At 42.2% G+C, this 26,808-nt stretch overlaps 1 protein-coding gene across 1 annotated transcript in view; it reads left to right on the top strand.

Moving 5' to 3' along the window:
* Positions 1-26,808, top strand: part of LOC126456075 (glycerol kinase-like) — a 281,934-nt gene that overhangs the window by 245,271 nt on the left and 9,855 nt on the right. Inside the window, exons 10-11 of the mRNA XM_050091829.1 lie at positions 7,406-7,489; positions 24,863-24,880. Of these exons, the coding sequence (XP_049947786.1) occupies positions 7,406-7,489; positions 24,863-24,880 (102 nt within the window). The remainder of the gene's footprint in view (positions 1-7,405; positions 7,490-24,862; positions 24,881-26,808) is intronic.

The raw sequence follows: 26,808 nt of genomic DNA on the forward strand, positions 1-26,808 counted from the left end.
TTACTGTGTTTATATTTCAACAAAGATTTATTCTCCCCATGAAATATTTGTTCATGAAAAGTTTCAGCAACATCACATTTCAAACCCTTTTCATCATTTCATTTCCTTCTTCCCCACTGTCCACTTTAGTACCTGTATAGAGATGTCCCTCAATCCTTGCTTTTCATTACAACTGTTGTGGTTTCAACATCATATTGTTGGATGTTATATGCTGTTTCTTTTTATAGGATGCCCTTCTTGTCTTGTGCAATCCTTGTTACTAAAACTTTCTTGTGTCTTCCTTTTTACATATTCTACTTCCAAGATACTACTAGCAAAATTCATCAACCTCTTTAACTGTCTCTTGTCTGTGATAAACTTTTAGCAATCCAGCATACCCACTGTCTTTGCATAACTTTACATTTTTTTGTTTCATTTTGTTTATGTGCATATTAAATATAACAAACAATGGAAATTCCAGATCAACAATATTATGAAAAGTACAGATTGCTACTCACTATAAACATGACTCAATGAGTTGCAGATAGGTACAATGAAAAAACTGCTACACATTGATTTTTTGGCAGAAACTGTTTTCAGAAAAGAAAAGAAAACACACACTCATTCACACAAGCAAGCATACCTCACCCACACATGACCTCTATCTCTGGCTGCTCCGACCGGAATGCAGTGGTGTCACATCGATGCAAGCAGAGATCTGGAGGGGGTCAGAAAAGGTGCAGGGATAGCAGGGTACAGGTATGAAGAGTGGTGTCAGCATCACCTGACAGAGCATGCAGGGAATAGATGGAAGCTTGACATGGCTGGCACGCACAGCATCAGCATGCTGTGGGGAAGGGGAGGTGGGAGGATGGGAGGAAACTGGGAGGAGTAAAAGGGATGAATAGACAAGGGGAAAAGACAATTTGGTGTATTGGCAAAGAGCAGAGCACAGTGTGGGTGAGGAGATATGAATACAGAGGAAGTGATAGGACAGAGGGAGTGGAAACCGATGGGTGAAAGGTGTGCGACAGTAGGTTACCATAGGTTGAGGTCAGGATGATTTTGGGAGAATGTGTTGTAAGAATAACTCCCATCTGTGCAGTTCAGGAAAGCTGGTGGTGGAGGAGAAGATCCATATGACCTGGCCTGTGAAGCAGCCATTGAAGTCATGTTCAACTGCATGTTGTGCCTCAGGGAGGTCCACATTGCCCTTGGCCTTAGTTTGGTGGTGGACATTAATCCTGGTGCACTGCTGGCTGGTAGTCATACCAACATAAAAAGCTATGCAGTGATTGCAGAAGAGTCGGTATATGGCACAGCTGTTTTAACAGGCAGTCATACCTCTGATGGAATAGGATAATCTTGTGGCAGGACTGGAAGAGGAAGTGCTTGGTGGGAGGATTGTGAAGGTCTTGCACCTGGGTCTTCCGCATGCATATGATCCCTGTGGCAAGGGATTGGGATTGGAAAAATTTCATAGGAGATGGGATAAGATGTTGTGGAGATTGGGAGGGTGATAGAACACCACTTTAGGAGGTGTAGGAAGGATCTAGTTAGGATGTCCCTGAATTCAGGGCATGATGATGGATAATCAAAGCCCCAACAAAGGACGTGGCTCAGTTGTTCCAGTCCGGGGTGGTACTGGGTCATGAAGGGGGCACTCATTTGTATCTGGTTCTTGAGGGTGGCGGGACAACTGGAGGCATGTGAGGATAACACAAGGGAAATTTTTTGCGCATTAGGCCTGAGACATAGTGCATCTCTGTGAAGGACTTTTTGAGACCTTCAGCACATTTGGCAAGGGAGTACTAGTGAATGCAAATACACCATACCCAGGTGGGCAGGATGTATGGGAGGGATTATTTGGGGTAGAAAGTGTGGCAGCTGTTGAATTGCTGGTGCTGTTGGAGGTTCAATGTGGACAGAGGTTTTGACAGAGCTATCAGGGAGGAGGAAGTCAACAGCCAGGAAGGTGGCACCCTGTGTTGAGTGGGAACATGTGAAGCAGATGGGAGATAAGGTGTTGAGGTTGTGAAGGCATGACAATAGGGTGTCTTGTGTCTGAGTCCAGATCAGGAAGATATCATCACTGAACCTGAAGTAGACCATGGATTTGGGCCCTGTGCTGCAGATTTGTTTGTATAGCTTCCCTTCAAAACAGTTGCAGCTGTGTCTTAGGATGAAGTTAGTAAGGTGTACGAGGAATGAGGTAGTGGGATGGAGTCTGAAGGATGTTGGGAGAGGTAGTGTTCAGTAGTGATGAGACCATGAGTCCTCAGAGTATGGGTATGAGGAATATTGGTGTATAGAGAAGTGGCATCAACAGTGACAAGTAGGGATCCAAAAGGTAAAGGGGTGGGATTAGTGGGGAGTCGATGAAGGAAGTGATTGGTATCTTAGACATGGGAGGTTAGATTTTGGGCAATTTGTTGGAGTGACGAGGTATGAGATATTTCAATAGGACCACAATAATCAGCTACAGTGGGGTTTCCAGGATTTTTGGCTTTGTGGATTTTGGGGAGCATGCAGAAGTATGATGTGCGGGTTGTCATAGAGTTGAGGAGGGAGATAGGTTTAGGAGAGAGGTTCTGGAAAGGGCCTAAGGCTTTAAGAAAGGATTGGAGGTTATTTGGACAGCTGGGATGGGATGTCTACGACAGAGTTTATAGGTGGATAAGTCAAAAAACAGGCAGAGACCTTACTTCAGGTAATCCCTGTGACACTGATGAAACCTTTATCTGCAGTTAGGATGATCAGGTCAGTATTTGTTGTGAGGCTGTGTATGGCTGTCTTTTCTCTGCTGAAAAGTTGGTGTTGTTAGGAATAGTCCTGGGGAAGCATAGGAGGCACGTTGGAGGTAAGTAAACCCTGGAAAGTGACCAGGGGGTCGTTAGGTAGGAGGGGGAGGGGGGGGAGGAGGAGGAGAGTTAAGGTGAGATGGTAGCATGAAGCGCGAGAGGTAGGATTATATGTTGGCATTATATTGGCTTTGGTTAGAGGGAGAGTTGGCAAATTAATGTTTCCTGCAAGGAGTGAGAGAAGGAGGGTAGGTCTTTGACAATTGCACGGTTAAATTTCGGTGTAGAGCTGAACGGAAGGCCTTTGGGGCTGAGGATTTTGGTGCAAAGGTTAACAGCAGTGTTCTGAGCTTGTTTAAGCTCTGGATTTAGTGAATTGGGAGTTTTGGTCCCAAAACTGTAGCAAGTGGAAAAAAGAACAGATATACAGGATCTGGGTGCCATGAGGGGTCAATGATTAAGAACTCTATGGATAAAGTGTGGATTGGATAGTGGTGCCTCAAGCTGGCAGTAGGATGTCAGCAGGCATTATAGATTATGGATATGGTGTCTAGAATTCCCCCCTTTACTGCCTGGATCCCTACTTATCATGGTTTACACTACTTACCTGTGGTGTAATTTATCCTCCCATGTCAAATGTATCTACAACTTCCTTCACTGACTCTCCACCATCCCCACCCCTTTACCTCCTGGATCCCTAACCATCACTCCTGATGGTGCCTCCCATACCCCAATATCTCTCTTGCCCAAGGTCTTGCCACTATTGACAACTACAGCTCCTTAACACCATTCAGACTCCATATGCACTACCTAATTCCTGATGAAACTTACTTACTTTATCGCAACACACAACTACTTCGTTTGAAGAGAATTATACAAACAAACGCATGGGCACACACATGGGCACCTACATGGCACCCTCCTATGCCAACCTGTTTATGGGCCATCTAGAGGAAACCTTCCTAGCCTCCCAAAACCCCAAACCCTGTCTGGTTCAGGTTCATTGATGATATCTTCATGATCTGGACTGAAGGCCAACACACCCTATGCACACTAAACCTCCAACCACCAGCAATACCTGCATTTTAACAGTCCTCCCAGCATCATGAAGAACCAGCTACAAAGGAGCACCCTCTTTGTCACTCAATACCAACCTGAATTTAAACAACTGAACTGCATCCTTTGTGAGGGCTTTGATCATTTACCATCATGTCCTGAAATGAGGGACATGCTACCCAAGGTGCTTCCCACACCTCCTAAGGTGGTGTTTGATTGCCCATCCAACCCCCACAACACCCTAGCCCACCTCCATGCAACTCCCAATCCCAAACCCAACCCAACACAGGTGCAAGACCTGCCCAGTCCTCCACCCAGCACTTCCTATTCTAGTCCTTTCATGGGCTTATCCTACGCCATCAGAGGCCTAGTCACCTTTGAAAGCAGCCTTGTCATGTACAAGCTCTGGTGCAATCATTGAACAGCTTTTTATAATAGTATGACTACCAACCAGCCATCCACCAGGATGGCTGGTTGCATGCCTCTGTGCATGCAGTAATTATTCTAATCTTATCCTCATGATCCCTGTGTGAGTGATGCATAGGGGACTGTAGCATATCCCTAGAGCCTAGAGTAATCACTTAAAGCTGGTTTTCAAAACTTTGTTAATACATTTTCTCAGGATAGTTTAGCCTGTCTTCAAGAGTCTGCCATTTCAGCTCCTTCAATATCCCTGTGACACTCTCCCATGGATTAAACAAACATGTAACAATTTGTGCTGCCCTTCTATGTATACATTCAATATCCCCTGTTGGTCCTATCTGGTATGAGCCCCACACACTTGAGCAATATTGTAGGATGGATCACACAAGTGATTTGTAAGCAATCTCTTTAGTAGATTGATTGCTTATCCCAAGTATTCTGCCAATAAACCAAAGTCTACCACTTGCTTTACACTTACTGAACCTATGTGATCATTTCATTTCATATCCCTCCTAAGGGTTACTCTCAGGTATTTGTATGAATTGGCCAATCCCAAAAGTGAATCATTGACATTATAGTCATAAGATATTATGTTTTTTTTTCATTTTGTTAAGTGCACAGTTTTTCATTTCTGAACATTTAGAGCAAGTTGCCAATCTATGCACCATGTTGAAATCTTATCAAGGTCTGACAGAACAGTTATTCAGCTTCTCTCATATAGTACTTCATTATAGATAAGTGCATCATCTGCAAAAATCCTGATGTTACTACTAATATTGTGTGCAAGCTCATGAATAGTAAGGGTCCAAACACACTTCCTTGGGGCACACCTGAAGTGACTTCTACAATTGACAATGACTCTCCATCCAAGATAACATGCTGCATCCTTCCTACCAAAAAGTCCTCAATCCAGTCACAAATTTCACTTGATACCCTATATTATCATACTTCTGACAATAAGCGTAGGTGTGATACTGAGTCAAATGATTTTTGCAAATCAAGTAACACTGCATCTACTTGATTGCCTTGATCCAAAGCTTTCAGTATGTCATGTGAGAAAAGTGGGAGTTGGGTTTCACATGATCGATGTTTTCGGAAACCATACTGGTTGACATTGAGGAGGTCATTGTGTTCAAGATAATTCACTATGTTTGTGCTCAGAATATGTTATAAGATTCTACAACAAATCAGTGTCAAGGACACTGGACAGTAGTTTGTGGATCACTTCTGCTACCCTTCTTGTAGACAGGTATGAGCTGTGCCATTTTCCAAGAACTGGGCACTATTTTTTATTCAGGGGATCTACTCTAGCTTATAGTGAGAAGAGGGGCTAAATCAGCTGCAGATTCAGTATAGAATCTGACAGCAATTCCATCAGAGCCTGGAGTTACGTTCAGTTTTAACAATTTCAGCTGTTTTACTAATAATTATTTCATTCATCTTTTCAGGGAGGATTAAATTGAGGCAATCCTCCATGGTTTTCCTTTGTAAAGGAACATTTGAAAATGGAGTTCAGCATTTCAGCTTTTGCTTTGCTATCCTCAATTTCAGTTCCTGTCTCCTTTTCTAGGGACTGGACATTAACTTTGGTGTCACTAACAGCCTTTACATATGACCAGAATTTCTTTCGATTTTGTGAAATGTCATTTGCTAATGTTCTGCTTCAGTAATCACTGAAGGCATCACACATTGCTATCTTAACAGTGAAATGCATTTCATTCGGCATGTCTCTATCTATAGCCCTACACTTTGTTTTACACTTGTTATGCAGTAATCACTGTTTCTTTAGAAGTTTCTTTACAGTGACTGTATACCATGGAGGTTCCTTCCCATTACGAACTGTTCTACTGGGTACATATCTACCCAGTGCATGGTCAACTATTCTTTGTTCCTCTGCTTGCTCCTGCCATGTGATGAAAGTTTCAGTTTCCTCATTGAGGTAAGACATAACTGATTTATTATCTAGTTTACTAAACATATACGTCTTTCTGCTTGTTTTTGTTGCCTTTTGTAATTTGGTAATCATTGTTGCCAGCATTATGGTCGCTGATTCAAGTTTTGATGTGGATGTCCTCAAAGAGGTCAGGTCTATTTGTTGCCATTAGATCCAATATATTTCCATTGTGAGTGGCATTCCTAACTATCTGTTCTAGGTATTTTTCAGAGAAGACATTCAGTAAAGTTTCACAGGATGTCTTATCATGCCCACCACTAATAAACCTGTAATTTTCCAATTTAATTGTTGTATGATAACAGTATGATTGCAGAACTTATGTACAAGTGAATTGAGCTTTTCTCTGAAGTATTCAGTTACATCAGGAGATGATTCTGGTGGGCGATAGAAGGATCCAATTCTCATTTTGTGCCCACTATTGACACTGACACTTACCCAAACAATCCCACATGCAGCTTCCATTTCTATCTCAATGGATTTGAGTTTTTTGTCTTCTGCGACAAATACACCACCTCCATTACCTAATTGCCTATCCTTTCGATTCCACTTAAATTTTCCCCAAAAATCCTACTGGTATCAGTTTCAGGTTTCAACCACCTTTCTGTGCCTGGCATTATGTGAGCTTCACCACCCCCTCCAGATTGCTGCTTGTCTATGTGACACCATTGCATTCTGGCCAGAGCAGCCAAATACAGCAGTCATAAGTGGGTGATGTATGCTTGCTTGTGTGAATGAGTGTGTATTTTCTTTTCTTTTCAGAGGACAGCTTTGACTGGAAACTTGATCTGTAACAGACTTTCCATTGTGCCTGTCTGCAACTCAATATATCTTTACAATGATTAGCAATCTATCCTTTTCATAATATTGTTGTTATCAAACACAACACTTAGCCCATATCATGTTTCATTAAGCACCCAACGTAGTTTTTGTTAGCTTTTATTGACTACAGCTATGTCATGAAATAAATTTTTCATGCTGATTAATCTCTAGATTTGTGTTGATTCAGAAAGATCTAATTGGTATTACTTACACAAGGAAAATATAACTAACTAGCAATGTAACATAGTTTATTTTATTTGTTTAGTATGTTTCACTCATATACAGGAATTATCAAATATTATACAGCAATACACAGGATTTGTGATTATGATCATGGGTATTAGTAAAATAGATCATGTCTCACATGTTTCAGAGCGTGATATAAAATATTCCAAGTGGAAGATGGCCATAGAAAGAAGCCTAAACTGGGAACTAGAGATTGTTGAAGAGGAACTAGGTACATTTCACTTATCTTCACACTAAAACTATGTATTTTTTCTTATTGTCAACACATATGAAAGGTTATTTACTCATGCATCAAAATATGGGAAGCTTAAGCCCTCCGTCCTTAACTCTTCATTATGCAGTCATGACTATTCTAACAAAACATATATCTTCCAAATGTTAATAAGTAATAGCTTTGCACTCTGTCATCATTTGATGAAAACTTATTAATGGTGCATTTTTAAGACAGACCTGTCTTGATATTATGCTGGCTGCTGTTTCGTCTGCAGTCCTATGCATCACACTCATTGTCTGTAATATAGGGATAGGAGAATGTGAGGGTGACATTTGATAGTCATTAGAGATTTTTCACGTATAATAACCATATCTGCCCAGTTGCACTGTTACTGCTGACAGTAGGATAAGTAATGGTTATCCTATGTTGACAACAAATCCGACATCTAGGCAGTTTATAATGGAAAAGCAGAATGTAATTGACACCATCCAAACTATTATAACACTTCCTTCACACAAGGACCTCAACCAAAGTACTGCAGGATTACTAATTCAGCATCTGTGTACATTCTTTCTTCCAAGACTTTCTTCAAAAATTCATTTTATTCTAGGATGTCCTTTCTGAATCTGACAGTGTGTTTCATGAATATGTAGATGGAAACACATTATTACCCAATACAAAGCTGTCAAAAATCTCTAGCAACTGCATGGAGCTTCTGTCACAACATAATGCCCTCTAGGCCCTCTGATTGTAAACATAGAAACCAATTACTGATACTGAAGTAAGGAAATAGACATGGTGTATGTGCGGATGGATATGTATGTGTGTGCGAATGTATACCTGTCCTTTTTTCCCCCTAAGGTAAGTCTTTCCGCTCCTGGGATTGGAATGACTCCTTACCCTCTCCCTTAAAACCCACATCCTTTTGTCTTTCCCTCTCCTTCCCTCTTTCCTGATGAAGCAACTGTTTGTTGCGAAAGCTTGAATTTTGTGTGTATGTTTGTGTTTGTTTGTTTGTCTATCGACCTGCCAGCACTTTTGTTTGGTAAGTCTCATCATCTTTGTTTTTAGATATATTTTTCCCACGTGGAATGTTTCCCTCTATTATATTCATATCATAAATGATGTAAATGGATATATAAAAAGTCTACTCACCAAGTGGCGGCAGGAGAACACACACTCAAAATGGTTTAACTTTACCTCATGGCTCATACCCTGGTAATAGACCTAGATGCAAGCCCTGTCCTATACATCTTCCCACCACCATCTGCTTCAGTCCGGTCACAAGCATCACCTATCCCATCAAAGAAAGGGCTACCTGTGAAACCAGTCATGTTATATATAAGCTAAGCTGCAACCACTGAGCTGCTTTCTACGTGGGCATGACAACCAACATGCTGTCTGTCTGCATGAATGGCCACCAACAAACTGTAGCCAAGAAACATGTGGACCACCCTGTTGCTGAGCACCCTGCCAGACATGACATCCTTTATTTCAATAATGACCGCTTCACAGCTTGTGCCATACGGATCCTTCCCACCAACACCAGCTTTTCTGAATTGTGCAGGAGGGAACTTTCCCTGCAATATATAAATTACATCTCCAAACATCTCCTGGTGTCACCCTTCATTACCCATTGTCCTCTCCCATCCAGCCCCTTCTCTGTTCTCATTCCAGCTCTACACAGCCCTCATTCCTCCATTGCACACAGTCTTTTTACTTCTCTCCTTTTTTGCTACCCCCCCCCCCCCTCCCCTCTCCCCACCACTCTGCCCCCTCTATCTAATCTCCCAACTGCATGTATCTGCCCAACCCTCTTTCCACCTCATCCCTCCACATTCTCCAACAGCACATAATCACTGTCTGCCATGTCTACCCCACTATCCCCCCCCCCCCCCCCCTCAGCCTCTTTCTTTCTTACCCCCACCCATTCGCCACTCCCATCATATGCACCGGTGCTGCTTGCAGTGTGGCCTCAGTTGCCTGAGACTGCAGTCATGTGTGTGTGAGTTGCATTTGCATGAGTGTGTATGTGTATGTTTGCTGTCTAATTCTGATGAAGGCCTTACTGGCCAAAAGCTGTTATTTATGACAGTCTTTTTGTTGTGCCTATCTGTGACTCAGCATCTCCACTATGTTGTGAGTACCAACTTTCCTTTTCACAATATTGTTAAATAACAGTACAAATACAGTACACCCAAGTACAAAGTTTAAGAAACTAACAAAATTATATAAAATGGTGAAGTATGTGATAAGAAGAGGCCAAATGAACCAAACTTAAAGATGGGAGTAAGTTACCAGTGACCTCTGTTGGCATAACCTTCAGAATGCAGCAATGCACTGATGAAAGGAACACCATTGCCAGAGGGCGCTCATACCTTGTGAGAGGTCTCACTAAGGAAAGGATCACAAGCCACTGTGTTAGTCAATTAATAAGATCAGATAGACAATGAAATACATTTTAAAAACAGATGAAAGGTGTGAGAGGAGTTGTTCTGACTTGCCTTTGCTATGTACATGCCTTACTGGCCCTAACCTGCATGGTTGCATGTGGATTTCGGTAGTCTGGAGCACTGATCATGATTACTTTGACTACCATACATACTATCCTCGTACTGATCCATTTATTGGATCACAGTTAAAAATTATGCAAGTAGCAAATTACTATATTTCACCTCCAAATTGATTCACCTCTTCTCTACAAATTACTCTCGTCCTTGCTTTAAGTCAGTCACTTATTTTCCCATGTTTGATGATAGCTAAAGTGCAAACAAATATACACATCCTCTTTCTACATGCCTCCCAAAATCCATAAATTCAATAATCCAGGATACCCCATTGTTGCTCATTACTGTGCAACCACTGGAAGAATTTCTACTCTTGTCAACCATTGAACTGCTTATAGACTAGCCTCTCATATCAAAGATACAAACCACTTCCTTCACCAACTCTCAGCCATCCCCAACCCATTACCACTTGATTACAGCCTCTCAAAACCCCAAATACCTTGCCTGATTCAGAGTCATTAACGATATTTCATGATATGGATCCAGTGCCAGGATACCCTGTCCATATTCCTCCACAATCTCAACACCTTCTGTCACATTCATTTCACCTGGTCCTCACCAGCACAAGATTAAAAAACAAAACAAAAATACTTTACGCAGGCAATACATCAACTGTGTGCAAACACAATGTCTACAGCAGCGTGAAGGTGCTGTGCAACAGAGTAACCAATGAAATAGTCAAATATTTCAATGCAAGCCATCTAAATGTAAGTGTTTCAAAGACTGCAATAATGGAATTTAATATCAGGAAACAAATTGTATTTAGTATGACATTATCTATAGAAAATGACATTGTAAGAAAGGAAAATGGACAAATTCTTGGGAATCACAATCCAGGATAACCTCAGATGGTACATGCATATGCAGGAAGTTGGGAAATTCGCATTACAGACTTCTAGGGCTTGTAGGGGAGAGTGGATACATAATATTTTGAATAGAAACCCATGTCTAGAAATGTAACATTTCCATTCTATGATGGTTTCAGTTCAGATGTGCAATGTGTCCATGTCTGCTGAAGGAAAGACAAAAGCCTCAGAGTTGCCTGTCATGGTATGCAATAGGGTAGACAGGATGATATGTACAATGTCTGTAATAACATTGGTGGTTGCCACATCGAGCCGCTGTTGTACTGTATGACTACTGATCTGTATGTACAGTATGCTGGGTTCTTTTTTGTTTATATATTGGCCATGACATCTTAGTAGATGATTGTTGCAGTGTCTGTGTGTTTATGGGTTGCTTTTTTTCATATGACTTGTCAAGCCAATGGCAGCACCGCATCTCTGCCCGCAATTGCCACAAGTGTATCTGGCTGCTGAGGCAGGAGCAGTGGTAGCATTGCGAAGCTTTTTCTGCCTTAATCAGTCTAACAAGCCTTCATCATGCTTCGACATTCCAGATGATATATCATCATGTCACTCTGGTCTCATGCTAGCCCGTGCCTCCCATCTGTTTGTGTCGATTCCAAAGCTCTCCATATCTCGTTTACAGGAGTCCTTGAACCTCAATACAGAATGTCCTACAGGCCTTTTGGCTATAGAGACCTCTCCAAGCATCACCTCATGTGGTAATCTGTCAGGATCCATACGGTGGATGTGTCCCAGCCAACGGAGTCATCTCTGCTTCAAGATAGCTGAAATACAGTTGCAGTTAGTTTTAGATAGCACTGCTTTGTTGGTCTCTCGGTCCTTCTGCATTACTCTGTGGATGGATCTCAAGCACCGCATGTGAAAAGCATTAAGGCGACGTTCTTGTTTGGCATAGGTAGTCCACGTTTCTGATGCATACAAATGGATGTTGAGGATGCAAGTTTGATATACAAGAATTTTGGTGGTCAAAGAGAGTTTGTTGTTTTTCCAAACAGGTGTAGAGAGTTTGCCAAAAGCTGTTGTAGCTCTTCCAATGCGAGCATCAATTTCCTTGTCAACAGACATGTTTGATTCTATACTAGATCCAAGATAGCAGAAGTTATCTACGACTTGCAGAGTAGTGCCATCTAGTGTGATATTTGGCTTTGTGTTAGCACCCTGAACCATAATTACAGTCTTACTGCTGTTTACACTCATTGAGAATAGGTGGCATGCATGACTAAATCTTGATACTAGCTCTTGCAGCTCTTCTGCGGAGTTCACAACAATTGCAGCATCATCAGCATACAGGAGTTCACGAGCGACTGTCGCGTAGCGCTTTGTGTTACTCTTCAGAAGACTTCCATCTTTCCTAGTATGCAGATGTACTCCAACATTGCAATTCTCAAAAGCCACTTGGAGCAGATCCAAGAGGAGAATTCCAAAAAGTGTAGGTGCCAACACACAGCCTTGTATTACGCCATAGTTAATACTGAATGGTTTAGATGTACTGCCATCGAAGATTACAGAGCCACGCATATTGTCATGAAAAGATCTTATTAAAGACAGCAAAGTTGGGAGACATCCAATTTTTTCCAATATGCTGTAGAGTCCCTCCCTACTGACGGTGTCAAAGGCTTTCTTGAGGTCAACAAAAGCCACATATAATGGCACTCTGTGTTCACGGCACTTCTCTTGTAGTTGTCGCAAGGTAAATATCTTGTCACTTGTGGATCTGCCAGTTCGAAATCCACACTGTGACTCAGGGTAGATCCGAGCAGCCAAGGTTTCCAGTCTCTTCAGGATTATCCTTGCATACGCCTTTCCAAAAATGCTCAAGAGAGATATTCCTCTATAGTTGTTACAATTACCTCTGTTGCCTTTTACCTTATAGATTGTTACTATATTTGCATCTCGCATGTCTTGAGGTACTGTGCCTTCTTCCCAGCACTGCAATAGGATTTGATACAATATCGGAAAAACACAGCCAAGTTTGATGATTTCTACTGGTAAGTTATCATGGTCTGTATTCTTGCCTAGCTTTAGACTTTTCAGTGTGAGTTTTAATTCGTCAACAGTGAGAGGATCATCAATCTCAGACATAACTGGGTAAGTCGGTAAAGTACCCAAAGCTTCTGAGGAAATGTTGACCTCTTCTGAGTATAGTTTAGCATAGTGCTGCACCCATCTATCTAGCTGCTGGTTTTTATTGTTGATTGGGTCTCCATTTAGATCTATTATTGCAGCAAACTTCCTGCTTGTTGGTCCAGTGGCCTTTTTGATGCCTTGATACATGCTACTATAATCTCCTTTGTCTCAGCAGATCTGAATAGTTTTACAAAGGTTGGTCCAATATCTATTTGCGCCATGGTGAGAAACTCATTGCAGGTCTGCTTTGCAGGCCTTTTATTCAGCTATTGCTCGTTGGTCTTTATGATTATTCATAACCCGTATATGAGCATTACATTTCTTGTCTATATATATGGATGCAACTCACTTTCACATTCAGTAAACCAGTCACTTTGAGTCCTACCCTGCTTCCCAAATGTTTCGATAGCTGTCTGCATAATATTTTCTTTAGCTAGATGCCAATAACTGGGTAAGTTGGTAAAGTACCCAAAGCTTCTGAGGAAATGTTGACCTCTTCTGAGTATAGTTTAGCATAGTGCTGCACCCATTTATCTAGCTGCTGGTTTTTATTGTTGATTGGGTCTCCATTTAGATCTTTTACTGCAGCAAACTTCCTGCTTGTTGGTCCAATGGCCTTTTTGATGCCTTGATACATGTCACTATAATCTCCTTTGTCTCGGCAGATCTGAATAGTTTTACAAAGGTTGGTCCAATATCTATTTACGCAATGGTGAGAAACTCATTGCAGTCTGCTTTGCAGGCCTTGTATTCAGCTATTGCTCGTTGGTCTTTATGATTATTCATAACCCGTATATGAGCATTACATTTCTTGTCTATATATATGGATGCAACTCACTTTCACATTCAGTAAACCAGTCACTTTGAGTCCTACCCTGCTTCCCAAATGTTTCGATAGCTGTCTGCATAATATTTTCTTTAGCTAGATGCCAATAACTGGGTAAGTTGGTAAAGTACCCAAAGCTTCTGAGGAAATGTTGACCTCTTCTGAGTATAGTTTAGCATAGTGCTGCACCCATTTATCTAGCTGCTGGTTTTTATTGTTGATTGGGTCTCCATTTAGATCTATTATTGCAGCAAACTTCCTGCTTGTTGCTCCAATGGCCTTTTTGATGCCTTGATACATGTCACTATAATCTCCTTTGTCTCGGCAGATCTGAATAGTTTTACAAAGGTTGGTCCAATATCTATTTGCGCAATGGTGAGAAACTCATTGCAGGTCTGCTTTGCAGGCCTTGTATTCAGCTATTGCTCGTTGGTCTTTATGATTATTCATAACCCGTATATGAGCATTACATTTCTTGTCTATATATATGGACGCAACTCACTTTCACATTCAGTAAACCAGTCACTTTGAGTCCTACCCTGCTTCCCAAATGTTTCGATAGCTGTCTGCATAATATTTTCTTTAGCTAGATGCCAATAACTGGGTAAGTTGGTAAAGTACCCAAAGCTTCTGAGGAAATGTTGACCTCTTCTGAGTATAGTTTAGCATAGTGCTGCACCCATCTATCTAGCTGCTGGTTTTTATTGTTGATTGGGTCTCCATTTAGATCATTTATTGCAGCAAACTTCCTGCTTGTTGGTCCAATGGCCTTTTTGATGCCTTGATACATGTCACTATAATCTCCTTTTTCTCGGCAGATCTGAATATTTTTACAAAGGTTGGTCCACTGCTTTGCAGGCCTTGTATTCAGCTATTGCTCATTGGTCCTTATGATTATTCATAACCTGTATATGAGCATTACATTTCTTGTCTATATATGGAGGAGGAGATTAGTGTTTAACGTCCCGTCGACAACGAGGTCATTAGAGACGGAGCGCAAGCTCGGGTGAGGGAAGGATGGGGAATGAAATCGGCCATGCCCTTTCAAAGGAACCATCCCAGCATTTGCCTGAAGTGATTTAGGGAAATCACGGAAAACCTAAATCAGGATGGCCGGAGACGGGATTGAACCGTCGTCCTCCCGAATGTGTCTACATATGGATGCAACTCACTTTCACATTCAGTAAACCAGTCACTTTGAGTCCTACCCTGCTTCCCAAATGTTCCAATAGCTGTCTGCATAATATTTTCTTTAGCTAGATGCCACATATTTTTGGCGCTCTGTGCAGTTACACATTGCTCAGGATTCAGTTTCATCTCTATTTCTTCACTGAACTTTTTGTATAGCACATCATCTTGAATGGCTTTGGTGTTGATCTTCACTCTTTGACAAACACTCTCAGCTGAGTGAATCTTCTTTGGTGTGAACCGTGATTTGGTCATAACTAAAGAGTGATCAGTATCACATTCAGCACTGTGATATGTGCGGGAATTAATGACATGATGTAGGTCGCTTCTTCTGGTTTATGATGAAGTCTAGCTGATGCCAATGGCCTGAACATGGGTGTTTCCTTGTTACTTTGTGCACGTCTCTGTTCTGGAAGTAAGTGTTAGTGATGCAGAGAGAAAGAGAGGTGCAAAGATCCAGCAGTTGCTGACCGTTCTCATTCATATTTCCAATGCCATATGGTCCATAGCAGTCGGTCCAGTTGTTCCATTTATTTCCAACCCTGGCATTAAAGTCTCCCAGTAACATGAGTTTATCTGATCCACAAACATTCTCCAGACATTTCCTCAGGTCCTCGTAGAACATGCCTTTGACTTCAGGTGGCACTTTCATAGTGAGAGCATATGCAGAGATTAATGTGACGGGGCCTGATGTTGTCTTTAATCTCAAAGTTGTTAATCATTCAGACATAGATTGTTTGCAGCAGCTGAGAAGACTGTTTCGCACTGCAAAGCCAACTCCGTGTTCACGTCTTTCTCCAATTTCTCTCCCTTTCCAGAAAAAGGTGTAATTATCTTCATGCAGGCTGCCTTTCCCAGAGAGACAAGTTTCCTGTAATGCAGCCACATCAACGTGAAGACGCAGGAGTTCTCTGTCAATTATGGTTGTTTTTCTGACTATAGGGGCAGCATCTGTAGGAGTGTCATATCCGGGTAACATAGTTCTGATATTCCAGGTGGCAAATCGTGTTTTGAATAGCTGGTTTTGCTCATATGAGCTACTTTATTGTTGTTTTTTCCAGGTGCCTCAGTAACCCACCTTGTATCAAGCACTGTGAGATGCTTGCTGCTCCATACACCCATAGAGGCGCAACATGGGGGACGGACTGGTACCTTACTGGCTGGGGGCTGCTCAGCTTGAGGTGGGCGGTAACCAGTCAGTTAGCTGCAATGGGCTATCCCACCAACAAGAGTCAACCCTGGCGCCCGCACTCACGTCCCTCAGCGCAAGGCTTAAAACCGGTAACTGCGACTCCCCGTGTTGTTATCCGCATCTTTGCAGGCGCAGGCGGAGTGTCCTCTCCACAGGCACTGCATCGCCTGGGTTGTATTTAAAAGCCATGAATTTGCCCAGCGTTCATAGCTTTCTCTCAACCCAAACAATTGTTTCCAAAGGAATGACGGGTCACTATATGTGGAGTTGAGTGGGTTGCAGGAGTTGCCGACTTGTTCAGGTTGAACCCTACTGTCACCTACGGTACTCTGGATCCATTGCCCCATCTGCCAAGCATATGCACCGTACCAGAGATCCTCTCCTCCCCTGCAGCTGCCGTTGGGGACTTCACCCACAACCTTGAGCTATGGTCCTGCATCAAACCCTGAAGAACTGGGGTGAGAGAGATAGGAAATTGAAAGACACCCTCAGGCCTCGAAACCTAATACCATTGGGGCCGAAAAACAAGAGTTGGCCGAGGGAGGCCGACAAGAAAGAAAACAGGAGGGGGCTGACACAAGTAAGTGGAAGCAATGTCAGACTTAGCTCGGGGCCCCATGGATGCCACCCGCGAACTCCTAGATGAAGTCCTCTGGGGACCTTTTTTGTTTAGGTAAAATGTAAAGACGTAATATTTAAGTGTTAATACAAGTACATGTTCTTAAGTCATAAGTGGATGTTTCATTATGTTTCCTTTTGAATTGTTACCTAATAACTGTACTGTGTCATACCTAATGCAATTTCTCAATCAGAAGTGGATGAATTAAACATCTGAATTGAAACCATCATACAACAGAAATGTTTCTGGACATTGGTTCTTATTCCAAATATTATATACTCACTGCCCTCTACAAGTCATAGAAGTTCATAATGGGAATTTCTGAACATCCTGTATATTCCTTAACCTGTAAGGTGTCTAAAAACATATTTCCTGAAAACATGATTATCAAATATTGTAAGGATATGTGTGTACTAAAAACAGCTTCTCATTCATTATTTCCATCAAATTTAAACTATTTTGTAGAAAAATGGCGTGCAACAACATGAAGAAACCCAAGCACATTATTAACACCACAGAAAAAAGTTATCAGAATTATTTGTGGTGCCAAACCTTGAGAATCATGTCAGAACCTGTTTCCAAAATTAGGTGTGCTTGCTTGTGAAAACAATAAATACAAAATTCAGCTGTGGCCTATACCAGCATGATACAAGATAAAAATTCAGGTACCACGTAAATAGCCACATAACAGCTTTATTATGAAGAAAAAAAATTGCACTTAATGATGGGCTGGAGCTAGCCAGTGCCCTACCAGAAAGTCTCACAGGCCTTTCTACTACCTAACTAAAATATCAATTAAAAAGAATTTAAACTGAACATCCATTTTATTCCCAAGACAGGTTTTTTTCTTCATTAAAAATGGTTTGTAAGTATGTCAAGCCCTTAGTTTTATATGATTCACAAGTGATCTAATTATGATAAAAATATTTGTAATCCTGCTATTTGTATATTAACAAATATAAAATGCATAAAATATCAAATTTACTGTTGCACACAAATCTTTAGTTGGCAATTTGTAAACTGGCATATTCAGAAGAATAATCCGTATAATGTCCTGAAACTGTATTATTTCTAGGTATTGTAATGTTATTTGTTGCTGAATATCATTATTAAATTAAAGAGCCTATAAGATATGCCAACCTTAAGGTAAACTCGGCATATGTGACACTGTCTTATGAACCTATCCCATACTAATGCAATGGACTGTGACAACTCAAAAAATTCGAAATGTGTCAAACAACAAAAATGAAACTTGGACCATGACTGGAGCCCAGAAAACCAAGAAAAACTCAACAATAGGTGGCTATTCAAAGTGAAGAGGAAAATAGTGGAATTGTAGATAGATTTAAAGTTCTAGTTGTTGCTAGGGAATTACAACATAGGTATAGCATGGTCTATATTGAAATCCTCAATTCAGTGATAATTTTTGAATTCATAAGAATAATCTTTTCCCCCATGAACCATGGAGCTTGCCATTGGTAGGGAGGCTAGTGTGCCTCAGTGATACAGATAGCTGTACCACAGGTGCAACCACAATGGAGGGGTATCTGTTGAGAGTCCAGACAAATGTATAGTACCTGAAGAGGGGCAGCAGCCTTTCCAATAGTTGCAGGGGCAGCAGTCTAGATGATTGACTGATCTGGCCTTGTAACACTAACCAAAACAGACTTGCTGTGCTGGCACTGAGAATGGCTGAAAGCAAGGGGGAGCTACAGCCGTAATTTTTCCCGAGGGCATGCACTTTACTGTATGGTTAAATGATGATGGCGTGCTCTTGGGTAAAATATTCCAGAGGTAAAATAATCCCCCATTCAGATCTCCAGGTGGGGACTATTCAGGAGGATGTCATTATCAGGAGAAAAAAAACTGGCGTTCTACAGATCGGTGCATGAAATGTCAGATGCCTTAATCAGGCAAGTAAGTTAGAAAATTTAAAAAGGGAAATGGATAGGTTAAAGTTAGATATAATGGGAATTAGTGAAGTGCAGTTGGAGGAGGAACAAGACTTCTGGTCAGGTGAATACAGGGTTATAAATACAAAATCAAATAGGGGTAATTCAGGAGTAGGTTTAATAATGAATAAAAAAATAGGAGTGCGGGTTAGCTACTACAAACAGCATAGTGAACGCATTATTGTGGCCAATATAGACACAAAGCCCATTCCTACAACAGTAGTACAAGTTTATATGCCAACTATCTCAGTAAATGACAAAGACACTGATGAAATGTATGATGAGAAGAAATTATTCAGATATTGCAGGGAGATGAAAATTTAATAGTCATGGTTACTGGAATTCGATAGTAGGAAAAGGAAGAGAAGGAAACTTAGAAGGTGAATATGGAATGGGGGTAAGAAATGAAAGAGAAAGCCGTCTGGTAGAATTTTGCACAGAGCATAACTTAATCATAGCTAACACTTGGTTCAAGAATCATGAAAGAAGGTTTGTTACATGGAAGAGGCCTGGAGATACTGGAAGGTTTTAGATAGATTATATAATGGTAAGACAGATTTAGGAATCAGGTTTTAAATTGTAAGGCATTTCCAGGGGCAGATATGGACTCTGTCCACAATCTATTGGTTATGAACTGTAGATTAAAACTGAAGAAACTACAAAAAAGGTGGGAATTTCAAGAGACAGGATCTGGATGAACTGACAGAACCAGAGGTTGTAGAGAGTCTCAGTGAGAGCATTAGGGAATGATTGACAGGAATGGGGGGCAGAAATACAGTGGAAGAAGAATGGTTAGCTTTGAGGGATGAAATAGTAAAGGCAGCAGAGGATCAAGTAGATAAAAAGATGAGGGCTAGTAGAAATCCTTGAGTAACAGAAGATGTATTGAATTTAATTGATGAAAGGAAAAAATATAAAAATGCAGTAAATGAAGCACGAAAAAGGGAATACAAATGTCTCAAAAATGAGATTGACAGGAAATGCAGTATGGCTAAGCAGGGATGGCTAGAGTACAAATGTAAGAATGTAGAGGCATAGCTCACTAGGGGTAAGATAGATACTGCCTACAGGAAAATTAAAGAGACCTTTGGAGAAAAGAGAACCACTTGCATGAATATCAAGAGCTTAGCCCAGTTCTAGGTAAAGAAGGGGAAGCAGAAAGGTGGAAGAAGTATATGGAGGGTCTATACAAGGGTGAGGTACTTGAGGACAATATTGTGGAAATGGAAGAGGATGTAAATGAAGATGAAATGGGAGATATGATACTGTGTGAAGAGTTTGACAGAGCACTGAAAGACCTAAGTCAAAACAGGGCTCCGGGAGTAGACAACATTCCATTAGAACTACTGACAGCCTTGGGAGAGCCAGGCCTAACAAATCTCTACCATCTGGTGTGCAAGATGTATGAGACAGGCGAAATACTCTCATACTTCAAGAAGAATATAATTATTCCAATTCAAAAGAAAGCCGGTGTTGACAGATGTGAAAATTACCAAACTGTCAGTTTAATAAGCCACAGCTGTAAAATACTAACGCAAATTCTTTACATACTAATGGAAAAACTGGTAGAAGCTGATCTCGGGGAAGATCAGTTTGGATTCCATAGAAATGTTGGAACATGTGAGGCAATACTGACCCTGCTGACTTATCTTAGAAGATAGATTAAGGAAAGGTAAAGCTATGTTTCTAGCATTTGTAGACTTAGAGAAAGCTTTTCATAATATTGACTGGAATACTCTCTTTCAAATTCTGAAGGTGGTATAGGTAAAATACAGGGAGCGAAAGGCTATTTACAATTTGTATAGAAACCAGATGGCAGTTATAAGAGTCAAGGGGCATGAAAGGGAAGCAGTGGTTGGAAAGGGAGTGAGACAGGGTTGTAGCCTATCCCCAATGTTGTTCAATCTGTATATTGAGCAAGCAGTAAAGGAAACAAAAGAAAAAGTTGGAGTAGGAATTAAAATCCATGGAGAAGAAATAAAAACTCTGAGGTTTGCTGATGACAATGTAATTCTGTCAGAGACAGCAATGGACCTGGATGAGTAGTTGAATGGATTGGACAGTGTCTTGAAAGAAGGATATAAGACAAACATCAGCAAAAGCAAAACGAAGGTAATGGAATGTAGTCGAATTAAGTCGGGTGATGCTGAGGGTATTAGATTAGGAAATGAGACACTTAAAGTAGTGAAGGAGTTTTATTATTTGGGGAGCAAAATAACTGATCATGGTTGAAGTAGAGAGGATATAAAATGTAGACTGGCAATGGCAAGGAAAGTGTTTCTGAAGAAGAGAAATCTGTTAACATAGTATAGATTTAAGTTTCAGGAAGTCGTTCCCGAAAGTATTTGTGTGGAGTGTAGCCATGTATGGAAGTGAAACATGGACAATAAATAGTTTGGACAAGAAGAGAATTGAAGCTTTTGAAATGAGGTGCTAGAGAAGAATGCTGAAGATTAGATGGATAAATCACATAACTAATGAGGAGGTATTGAATAGAATTGGGGAAAAGGGAAATTTGTGGCACAACTTGACTAGAAGAAGGGATTGGTTAGTAGGACATGTTCTGAGGCATCAAGGGATCACCAATTTAGTATTAGAGGGCAGCATGGAGGGTAAAAATCATAGAGGGAGACCAAGAGATGAATATACTAAGCAGATTATGAAGGATGCAGGTTGTAGAAGGTACTGGGAGATGAGGAAGTTTCTACAGGATAGAGTAGCATGGAGAGCTGCATCCTACCGACCACAACAACAACTAGAATAAATTATCTAACACAGCATCCAAAGCCATGGACATGAGGAAGTTTGATATTAAATATGCGTTTTTATACAGTGAAATTGATTCTGAGATATATAAGTGAGAACTGGTAGGGCTTAAGGATAGTAGCAAAAGGGTATGCAAGCTGAAGAAAAGTATCTGTGGACTCAAACAAGCATCTAGAATCTGGAGTTAATAATTCGCCAGTGTGCTAAACAGATTCAGCCTCATAGCAACAGATGCAGATCCCTGCCTTTTTCTAAATGACGAAGATGCCTCTTGATGATCCTAGTTATTCACTTTGATAATGGTCTGGTTGCATCGAAGTAGAGAAGTCATCAATTTGTTGCTACATTACTTGGAACAGGAACCTGATGTAACTATGAGTAGTGCTAGTCATTATCTCAGTTTGCAAATAGAACAGTTTCAAGATTACTGTCTTCTTAAATCAAGATGCATATGTGAGGGCTGTGCTGGAATAATACAATATAGAAAATGCCAGTGCTGTGGCAATACATGCTAATTATGGTCAAGTGTTCTCTGAGCTGAGACTCAGTTAAACAATTATCAGTCCTACATACCACCAAGCTGTTGGAATCTCACTCTGTGTCTCAGTGGCAACCATACCCGATACCCCTTTTGCAGCAGCTAATGCTAGTCAGCACCTCAATAAAATCAGAAAAGATACATTGTAATCATGTGAAGAGAATCTTAAAGTACCTAAAGAAAGCAGTCTCTTATGGCTTATATTGAGCAAAGACTAGGGATACTTTTTTGTCTGTTTTTAGTGGCTCAGGCTGTGTAGGAGATGTTCTTATTTGAAAATCAGCCACAGATTTTGATGTTAAGCTTTGTGAAGTCATCATATCTTGAAACTCTCAAAGGCAGAAGGTGATGTCCTTTTCAATAAAAGAAGCAGAAAATCTAGCTTCCTGTTAACCTGTAAAAGAAATCATGTGTATCCAGTCAATTTTGCAGCATATTGTGAGGGTAAAAGAAATAACATAAACTGTCAACAGATTACCCGGTAGATCAAGAACCATGAACATCGTAAGCAAACAAAACACAGAGATGTGAAGTATCATTTTATATTAGAAAACATCAACATGGGCATCTTCAATGTGGAACACCCTAGCTCTGCAGATCAGAAAGCAGATATTCCAACCAGATATTCCAACCAAGCCAATCACTAGAAACAACTAAGACAGCTACTTTCTGGTGTCAAGACTGAAGGTCTTAGAGACAAAAGACTGCCAAAGGATTAAATAATCATTAACTGAGGTGGGGGTGTTGTGATAATCTATCATTTATTTATTTCTCTCTCTCTCTCTCTCTCTCTCTCTCTCTCTCTCTCTCTCTCTCTCTCTCTCTCTCTCCAGTAACAGGTCTATACTTTCACATTTCTATCTGGTGCACTTTCCAGTTGCTTATACTGTAGTGTCATCTAGGATTTATCCAGTGAACTCTATGGTACAGTGATCACCTTCTTCTTCTAAATATCTGTAAGCCCATATTTATGCAGGACGGTCATGGGACCTCCTCCGTTTAGTATAAAATGTCAAAGACCTATATTTCCAATTTTTATTTTTTTCTACAGTTTCAGCTTTACAAGTCACCATTTTCAGATCACTGTGTAAAGACAGCAATAATAACACTGTAAACTGCTTAACAAAAGGATGGTGTAAAATTTAAGGAATCAAATTATATACAATGGTAATATGGAGTAACCATGTAACAGAAACCAAACTATACAGGGAGTGACATCAAAGTTGGAAACAGATTAAAGAATAAAATAAGAGAACAGTTGCACACTGTATGAGCATAAACTAGGGAACAATCCAGTATGGAATGTAACAATATTATGAAAAGGAAAGTTACCACTCACCATATAGTGGAGGTGCTAAATCACAGATAGGCAAAGACTGTCACAAATAAGACTTTTGCCCAGTGAGGCCTTTATGAAAAATAGATGACACACACACACACACACACACACACACACACAAACAACACACTCATGCAAAGGCAACTCACTCACTCATGACTGCAGCCTCAAAAGGCAACTGAAGCCTCACTGTGAGCAGCAGCACCAGTGCATGATGAGAATGGCAACTAGGTGGGGGTAAGGAGGAGGCTAGGGTGGGAAGGGGTAGGGATAGCAGGGTATGGGTGGCAGACAGTGAACTGCTACTGGGGAGTACGCAGGGTTGAGGTGGAGATAGGGTAGGGCAGCTATGTGCAGTCAGGAGGTTAGACAGAAGGCAAGGGAGTGGTGGGGAGGGGGCGGGGGGTGAGGCTAGCGAAAAAGGAGAGACTGGGTGCGATGGTGGAATGAGAGGTGTGTAATCCAAGAAGGGGATCAGGGAAAGGCTGGATGGGTGAGGACAATGAGTAATGAAGGTTGAGGCCAGGAGGGTTATGGGACTATAAGATATACATTCCTGGAAATTGAAATAAGAACACCGTGAATTCATTGTCCCAGGAAGGGGAAACTTTATTGACACATTCCTGGGGTCAGATACATCACATGATCAGACTGACAGAACCACAGGCACATAGACACAGGCAAAAGAGCATGCACAATGTCGGCACTAGTACAGTGTATATCCACCTTTCGCAGCAATGCAGGCTGCTATTCTCCCATGGAGACGATCGTAGAGATGCTGGATGTAGTCCTGTGGAACGGCTTGCCATGCCATTTCCACCTGGCACCTCAGTTGGACCAGCGTTCGTGCTGGACGTGCAGACCGCGTGAGACGACGCTTCATCCAGTCCCAAACATGCTCAATGGGGGACAGATCCGGAGATCTTGCTGGCCAGGGTAGTTGACTTACACCTTCTAGAGCACGTTGGGTGGCACGGGATACATGCGGACGTGCATTGTCCTGTTGGAACAGCAAGTTCCCTTGCCGGTCTAGGAATGGTAGAACGATGGGTTCGATGACGGTTTGGATGTACCGTGCACTATTCAGTGTCCCCTCGACGATCACCAGTGGTGTACGGCCAGTGTAGGAGATCGCTCCCCACACCATGATGCCGGGTGTTGGCCCTGTGTGCCTCGGTCGTATGCAGTCCTGATTGTGGCGCTCACCTGCACGGTGCCAAACACGCATACGACCATCATTGGCACCAAGGCAGAAGCGACTCTCATTGCTGAAGACGACACGTCTCCATTCGTCCCTCCATTCACACCTGTCGCGACACCACTGGAGGCGGGCTGCACGATGTTGGGGCGTGAGCGGAAGACGGCCTAACGGTGTGCGGGACCGTAGCCCAGCTTCATGGAGACGGTTGCGAATGGTCCTCGCCGATACCCCAGGAGCAACAGTGTCCCTAATTTCCTGGGAAGTGGCGGTGCGGTCCCCTACGGCACTGCGTAGGATCCTACGGTCTTGGCGTGCATCCGTGCGTCGCTGCGGTCCGGTCCCAGGTCGACGGGCACGTGCACCTTCCGCCGACCACTGGCGACAACATCGATGTACTGTGGAGACCTCACGCCCCACGTGTTGAGCAATTCGGCGGTACGTCCACCCGGCCTCCCGCATGCCCACTATACGCCCTCGCTCAAAGTCCGTCAACTGCACATACGGTTCACGTCCACGCTGTCGCGGCATGCTACCAGTGTTAAAGACTGCGATGGAGCTCCGTATGCCACGGCAAACTGGCTGACACTGACGGCGGCGGTGCACAAATGCTGCGCAGCTAGCGCCATTCGACGGCCAACACCGCGGTTCCTGGTGTGTCCGCTGTGCCATGCGTGTGATCATTGCTTGTACAGACCTCTCGCAGTGTCCGGATCAAGTATGGTGGGTCTGACACACCGGTGTCAATGTGTTCTTTTTTCCATTTCCAGGAGTGTATTATAGGGAATGTTCCCACCTGCACAATTCAGGAAACTGGTGTTGGTGGGAAGGGTCCATATGGCACTATGAAACAGTCATTGAAATGAACCATGTCATGTTTGGCAGCATGCTCAGCAATAGAGTGGTCTACTTGTTTCTCCTCCAGGGTTTCAACTATCTCTTGTCATGCCCTGAAATAAGAAATGTCCCTCCCACTATCCTTCTCACCCCTCCCACAGTGGTATTTCACCATCCACCAAACCTACACAATATTCTCATCCATCCCTACATGACCCCTGCTCCCAGCTCCTTACCTCATGGCTCGTACCCCTGTAATAAATCTGGATGTGAGACCTGTCCCATACATCCTCACACCACCACCTACTCCAGTTCTCTCACAAACATCACCTATCCCATCAAATGTAGGGCTATCTGTGAAACCAGTCATGTGATCTACAAGCTAAGCTGCAACCACTGTGCTGCATTCTATGTGAGCATGACAACCAACAAGCTGTCTGTCCGCATAAATGGCCACCTACGAACTGTGGCCAAGAAGCAAGTGGACCACCCTGTTTTGAGCATGCTGCCAAACATGACATCCTTCATTTCAGTGGCTGCTTCACAGTGTGTGCCATATGGATCCTTTCCACCAACACCAGCTTTTCAGAACTGCGTTGGTGGGAACTTACCCTGCGATATATCTTATGTTCCCGTAACCCTCCTGGCCTCAAACTTCATTATTCATTGTCGTCACTTATACAACTCCTGCCTTGTTCCCATTCCAGCACTATACAGCCCCTCATTCCACCATCACAACCAGTCTTTTTACTTCTCTCCCCGCTACCCCCCCCCCCCCCCTTTCCCACCTCTCCCTTGCCCTCCATCTAATCTCCTGACTGCACATAGTTTCCCTAGCCTCTCTCCACATCATCCCTGTGCACTCCCTAGCAGCACTTCACTGTCTGCCACCCATACCCTACTATCCCACCCCCCTCTCCACTCCAGTCTCCTCCTTACCCCCACCCAATCACCACTCCCATCATGCATTGCTTGCACTGGTGCTGCTGCTCTCAGTGAGGCTTCAGTTGACTGAGACTGCTGTCATATGTGCGTGCGAGTTGCATTTGCATCTGTGTGTGTGTGGGGGGGGGGGGATCTGTTTTTGATGAAGGCCTTACTGGCTAAAAGCTTTATTTGTGACAGTCTTTTTGTTGTGCCTATCTGCGACTCAGAATCTCTGCTATATGGTGAGTGGCAACTTTCCTTTTCATAATATTGTAAACTAGGGAATGAAGTATACATGCCTCATAACATTAAAGAGAATTCACTAATCAGAAGTCAAAATTATGCATTGATAACTATGGTGTCACAAACTG

This window comes from Schistocerca serialis, chromosome 2 (genome assembly GCF_023864345.2).
Source record: "Schistocerca serialis cubense isolate TAMUIC-IGC-003099 chromosome 2, iqSchSeri2.2, whole genome shotgun sequence".
In the NCBI taxonomy this organism is placed as follows: domain Eukaryota; kingdom Metazoa; phylum Arthropoda; class Insecta; order Orthoptera; family Acrididae; genus Schistocerca; species Schistocerca serialis.